Source organism: Boleophthalmus pectinirostris, unplaced genomic scaffold (genome assembly GCF_026225935.1).
Source record: "Boleophthalmus pectinirostris isolate CB_2022bp ecotype Guang Dong unplaced genomic scaffold, ASM2622593v1 HiC_scaffold_2823, whole genome shotgun sequence".
Lineage (NCBI taxonomy): Eukaryota > Metazoa > Chordata > Actinopteri > Gobiiformes > Gobiidae > Boleophthalmus > Boleophthalmus pectinirostris.
In genome coordinates this window covers 142,441-149,239 of record NW_026571288.1, presented here as the reverse complement: position 1 = coordinate 149,239, position 6,799 = coordinate 142,441, and the positions used below count along the sequence as shown (strand labels likewise).

The 6,799-nt window shown below is 41.1% G+C and overlaps 1 protein-coding gene across 1 annotated transcript; it reads right to left on the bottom strand.

Moving 5' to 3' along the window:
- Nucleotides 1-721: 721 nt before the first annotated feature.
- Nucleotides 722-4,500, bottom strand: LOC129410868 (L-rhamnose-binding lectin SML-like). The gene is made up of 3 exons (XM_055159815.1): nt 4,373-4,500; nt 3,686-3,824; nt 722-1,693 (listed from the first exon to the last, which is right to left on the bottom strand). The coding sequence occupies exons 1-3, from the start codon at nt 4,461-4,463 to the stop codon at nt 1,309-1,311; spliced, it is 615 nt and encodes a 204-aa protein (XP_055015790.1). The 5' UTR covers nt 4,464-4,500; the 3' UTR covers nt 722-1,308.
- Between the last annotated feature and the right edge of the window lie 2,299 nt (nt 4,501-6,799).

Here is a 6,799-nt window from a genome sequence, read left to right as displayed (position 1 = left end):
CCTACAGAAGCTGCACACACTGTCCATCTTCTCCAGGATGCACATCGGGACGTGTTGTTACAAGGAGATTTAATGTGTCTCCAGCACAATCTCCAGAACATGGAGGAGATTTCAGGAGGAGACAGACAGTTCCTGTAGGAGAACAGGGCTGTAGAAGGTTCTCAACCATCAGCAGGACACATATCTGCTCCTCTGAGCAGGAGGAACAGGCTGAGCTCTTCCCGTGTTTGACCTCCAGCAGGACACTGGTGTGAATGTCTCTGCCCAAACATTGACAAACACACTTCATGAGGGTGATTTTAGGGGTCCACGACCTGTAGTGGGAGCTGTGCTCACCACCAGCACCGTGGAGATCCACCGAGAACGCTCCGCTGCCTGCACCATGGTTCCCGTGAATGATTTGGTGGTGGGTGAGTGATGGTTGGTGGAGGCAGATACATGGAGGGATGCACAGATCTCTACCAGCTACAGAACGGCATTAGGTATCGGGATGAAATCCTTGAACTCATTGTCAGACTCTAGGCTGGTGCAGTAGGTCCTGGGTTCCTCTTGATCATAAACCGTATATATGAGTGGACATGGCTACTAACGCGCTAGCCGCCGCATGCTAAATAGGAAGTCCACATGAGGCTCTTCTGGCTCCTTCTGACTCTGGCTCCTAATTGACTTACATTAGGATCTTGTGGTTCCTCTCTCTGTACCTGCTGCAGTGAACCTCGTCATTCTGGTCTTAAAATGTTCATATTAACTCACTCTACATGAGCCTGATTTTTTTTTTCACTATTTTGTCTGTCAAAAAAATCCTCTTCATAACACAGAATCTGGCTCCAGATTTGCTCCTGTAACCGTGAGCATCACGAGCCTCATTTAAGCAGCGCTGAACGCTGTGGGTGACGTCACACTCGTTTAGTCCACTTCTTTTATACAGTCTATACTCCTGACGCAAAACTCCTGGCCTCGTGTGGCAAGAGTCTGCACGCAGAACCTGGAGGAAGAATGGATTGACACAACTGAATGGCCCTCACGTTCACCTGACGTAAACCTGATAGAACACCTCTGGGACATTATGTTTGGGTCCAGACGTCACCAGGTTTCTCGTCAGACTCTACAGGAGCTCAGTGATGCTCACACAGATCTGGGAGGACGTCCCACAAGACGTCATCTTTTGTCTCTTTAGGAGCCACAACGTTGTCAAACATGCAGGCGAGCACATGGGGGCCACACAAGATACTGAGAAGCATTTTGAGTTTAGAAATTTAATTCTGGCAAAATGGACTAACCTGCCACTTCATTATTTCACTTTGATTTTCAGGGTTTCATTAAAAGAGGAGCATCTTTTTGTTCCTGAGACATTTCCCTGTCCATATTTGGATGGATATCCAGCATTTTTTTTTTTTTTTTTTTTTTCACATTGAGAGCTGATGTGTTTTCAAAGTGTTCCTTTAATTTCTTTGAGCAGTGTATAAGCAGGACTAAAAGTATACTGCTAGAAAAGCACAATTTCTTTAAAAAGTTACTCAAATAAATGTAACTGTGTACTACTGCCCAGCTCAGTTTATAAATACAAATGAAGTAAAACTCACTTGCTGGGAAGCAGGTGTAGTTTGTCTCCAGGTATTTGTAAGTCCCCACACACGGGTCAGACGAGCGGAAGAAATCTGTGTTGAGTTCACACTGACTCTTCCCATCACACCTGAAGAGGAACCAGTGTGAGAACATCTCCTAACACTTCTTATTGTCAGGGCTGCATTCATTCTTTCATCAACTCAAACTGACCTGTTCAAAACAATCATAATCAGACTTTTTAAGTCCTGATTTTAACATTGGTCTACTCCAGGTTCAGTCCTGGCTTAGTTACTGATGTAGTCTTGGTTTAGTCCTGGTTCAGTCTTAGTTTAGTCTTAGTTCAGTCCTGGTTTAGTCCTTGGTGTAGTCTTGGTTTAGTCTTGGTTTAGTCCTGGTTTAGTCCTGGTTAGTGCTGATTGGCAGGTGTTTAGAGAGGCAGCAACTAGGAGGAATTTAGAATTTGCTGGTATAATGAGAGCAAAAAAGAACCATGCTCTAAAGATTCAGGGTCATGTCTCCACCAATGACCCTCGACAAATGTGGGCAGGCATCAGAGAAATAACGGACTATAAAAAGAAGGAGGCAGAGTGCCCACGGGACCCTCCTCTCCCTGATGCCCTCAACAACTGCACAGTTTGAAGCTCTAAACATATTTTCTCCTTCCAGGTTCACCATAACATCTAGTGACCCCACTCTCATTGCAACAACATTGGGTGTGAGGAGAAACCTGCAGCAGGTGAACCTCGTTGAAGCTGCAGGTCCAGATAAGGTGCCAGGTGAGCTCTCAAAATGTGTGCCCATGAACTCTCTGAGGTACTTACTGACATTTTCAGCACCTCCTTAAGCCAGCAGGTGGTGCCAAAGTGCTTCAAGACAACTCCTATTATACCTGTCCCAAAGTGTAGCACAGTGTCAACCTCGAATGATGACCGTCCTGTGGCTCTAATGTCCATGAAATGTTTCAAAAGGCTGGTTATGGCAGAAATAAACGTCGCTGTGGACATGCTTCAGTTATGCTTATCATAAAAATCACTCCACCGCAGATGCCATATCTGGACTGGTTCACATAGCTCTAACTCATCTGGGAAAAAAGGATTCTTATGTTAGGCTCCTTTTTTTGGATTTTAGTTCTGCATTTACTACCATAAACCCACAGACATTTGCCAACAAACTCATTCTCCTTGTTTCAAGCAGGACAATTTACAACTGCATTTCCTCAACAACAGGTCATAAACTGTAAAGATCCACAACATCATCATCTTCTCCTCTGTACATCAGTGGAGATGCAGTGGAGATTTTCTCCTGTTTCAAATACCTGGGAATCCAAATCATGAACAATCTCACCTGGTCTAACAACACCAGTTGCATAGTAAAGAAAGATCAATACAAGATCAATGCATCAACACCTCTACTTTCTTAGGCACCTCAAAAAAGCAGGTCTGGGCTCCTCTGTCCTGAAGACCTTTTACAGGAGTGTGATGGAGAATCTCCTCACCTCCAACATGACTGTGTGGTTCAGCAGCAGCACCAGGGCAGAGAGGAAAACTCTGCAGAGGAGGAAGAGCTGCTGAGCACATCTGCAGCTGTGTCTGCTCTGTACTGACGACGTTTACATCAGCAGGTGCAGGACAAAAGCTACAGCATCATGGAAGACTCCACCCATCCAGCACATGGACTTTTACAGCTCTCCCAGCAGGCAGAAGACTGCACCACCTACAGGTCAGGACCACCAGACTACGGAACAGTTTTTACCTTGATGCCATCAGGCAGATCCATTCTGTCATGTAACCCTGACATTAATGCACCTCACAGAATAGTACTGACTGGGAACGACTCTAGAAAATGAGGGCAAGTGGGGCTGTTTTTAAAGAATGTATTTGACATATTTTTAACAATTTATTCCTATTATTACTTGTGTTTCGTTTCTGTGTATTTTTTTATACTGGAATGACAAATACATTCTGATTCAGATTCTGATTTTGATTCTGGTGTAGTCTTGGTTTAGTTCTGGTTCAGTCCTGGTTGAGTCTTGGCATAGTTTTGGTTTAGTCTCTGGTGTAGTCTTGGTTTAGTTCTGGTTCAGTTTTGCTTTAGTCCTGGTTTAGTCCTGGTTTATTACCTGGTCTGGATGCGCTCCTTTACACCAGACAGGGAGCAGTGGGTGTTGGTGAGCTGCTCCGCGGGTCTCCCTTCACTGCAGATGAGTTTGTCAACTCGACCGTACAGAGCTGACTGCACCACCACCACCACCCCCAGATCTGAAACCACAACACACAACTGCTCAGAGGAGGACTGCCAAACACTAAATTCCAATACTAAAGAACAGACTCGATACTCAGTACTGATTCTGATACCAATGATAATAAAAACACTCTTTATTTAGACAATATACTGTGATTATCAACATTATTGGTAGTACTTTCTTCTCTGTTCCCATGTGGCCTTATATCTGTGTAATCCTTCAGTGGTCCAGGTAAGTTCCATAGTGGTCAAGGTCTAAATTAGGTCTAAATTAGGTCTAAACCAGGTCTAAACCAGGTCTAAACCAGGTCCATGGGTGTATACTAGTCTATGTGCTCTTATACTTGTTCTCATTTCTGTCCTGGGACTTTTTTAGTATCGATACCTGCTCAAATGATTATCTACTTTCAATACTATTTTTTGTATTGATTAGTATCTGATTTTTGATACTTTTGACCACCCACCCATGGCCCCGCCCAGTTTTTCAGCTCTATTTAAAATGTGCTTGTGGGCGGAGTTTATGTCTTTAATTTGAAACATGATAAATCTCTTGTTTTGTCCTTACCACAGCTCAGGCGATGGACGTTCTGAGAGTCGTCACATGTCACCGCCCTCTCTGTGGAAACTGAAGCACAGCGACAACACAGGGAAACCATAAAATAACAGAGAAGACCCAACCCTACCCCTTACAGATCATCATATGTTTTTATACACATCTGTAGACTGTATAATAGAAGTAGAGTTTGGTTGCAACCAAATGAAGCTCATTCAGGCTAGCAGTTATAGTGACAAATCTTCAACCAGGGACCATATTTAAAAAACCGAGCATGAAACCAAAGATCCAATCAGGAGCAAGGCTGTTGAAGGTAACGCCCCTCCCGCTCATACTGCTGGTTTGGCATTGGGCGGGTACTTAGCAACAAGGCTGTCAATCAACCTGTCGCTGACGCCAGTGGGAGCGAACTCAGGGAAAAGCAGATCAGTCTGTTATTTAATGTTCACATTTTTAATTTAGATCATGTAAAGGAGGAGGAGGAGCTACAGTCTATGGTCTAGAGTCTATGGTCTAGAACAGGGGTGTCCAAACTTTTTTCATTAAGGGCCACATATCTAAACACAAACGAAGCAGAGGACTGATCAAGGGCCGTAGACTGGTGTTCAATACAGTGAATAATTGAAAAATGTGCATTTTTAACACTATAGAATGAATAAAGATTGAGGGCTCATTCTAAGATTCTTAAAAGCACACACTCAGTATTAAATATTTGCTTTATCAAGGTAGATTTTCAAAAACTTGCAGTAAAAAGTTAATTTTTAATTAATGTAAGGTAATTTGGGCCAGTTCACCTGGAAGCCTGTGGGCCAAGAAAAATTTGTCTGAGGGTCACATTTGGCCCATGGGCCATAATTTGGACATGCCTGGTCTAGAGTCTATGGTCCACAGTCTGTGGTCTAGAGTCTATGGTCTAGATCTATGGTCTAGATCTATGGTCTAGAGTCTATGGTCTAGATCTATGGTCTAGATCTATGGTCTAGAGTCTATGGTCTAGATCTATGGTCTAGAGTCTATGGTCCACAGTCTGTGGTCTAGAGTCTATGGTCTAGAGTCTATGGTCTAGATCTATGGTCTAGATCTATGGTCTAGAGTCTATGGTCTAGATCTATGGTCTAGAGTCTATGGTCCACAGTCTGTGGTCTAGAGTCTATGGTCCATGGCGTCTCATTGCTTATATTCATACAGTTGCATTACTTTGTTCAAAGACTTTGTGAAATATGTTGGTTAGTTAGTAGGTAGTTTAAATAACGTATACATTGCTGTCCAATATTGGGTGTAGCTTGGACAGTGTAAAAGTTTCCATCGCATATGCACAAATATTAGACACTTATATTGTTCATTTACAGTTGGATGTGCATTTCATGTACAATATTTTTATAGATGTTAAGTAACAATTTAACGTTAAGGTGTTATTATGAATGTGAAATTAGATTCTAGAAAGCAGCCTATTCCTAAGATTCTGGTTGGATGTATTTATGATAGCAATTGTGCACACCTATTGCATCGTGATCAGTTACATTTACAGTTAACAATGGTGAAGAAATGTTCTAATAAGTTCATCTTTTCCGCACATGCAATTTGTCTCTGGACTCTACATCTTAATTTGCATCAATAGGCCCTTTTTAAATGTGTGATGGGTAGATGGGTGCGAACATGGGCAAAATGTGTTAAAACTTAAAATTGCAGTTGTGCAGTTATTAATAAAGTCTGTTACTTGAGCTGGTTATGTCTTTATTTATACTTCAGTTAATAAAAACAATTGCAAATGAGAGAAAATACATTCTGCAAACATTAAAAAATAAATTGGGTGAGCAAAAAAAATGCATTGTAACTGTGATAGTAAATGTGTTGAGCTAATGATAAAAACTAACTCAGAGAAGCAAAACAAAATGTGTTGTGCTCATAAAGATTTATAACTTATGCAAACAAAAATTAATTATTTGTTCTCTAACAAATAAAAGTAAGTCCAGGAAAACATGAAAGATTAATTTTGTGAACAAAATAATTTAAGTTGGAGCAACTTAAATCCATAACTTGAATAAGTTAGTCTTTTCAACAAAAAAAAGTAAAGGCAACCTGTTGCCTTAAGTTTTATTACAGTGTGGTGTGACGCACTATTTCTTTTTTTTTTATCTGTATGTGTAAACTGAATGTGGTAATATTGTTTATATGTACAGTAAAACTAACTTCATAAATACTATACTACTACTAATATTTACTAACAGAAAGTCTGTATGTGAAATGTGAAAAGTACATGTTTTTGTAATGGACTCCAGGAAGAATCGTTATTGTTGTGGTAATAACTAATGGGGATCCTAAATAAATAAATAAATAATAAATAAATAAATAAAACATGAAGTGCAGATTCAGACTGTGAGTTGCAGTGAGAATTTGGCTGGGGTGAGTTATAATACAAATAATAGTTCTTGCTGTTGT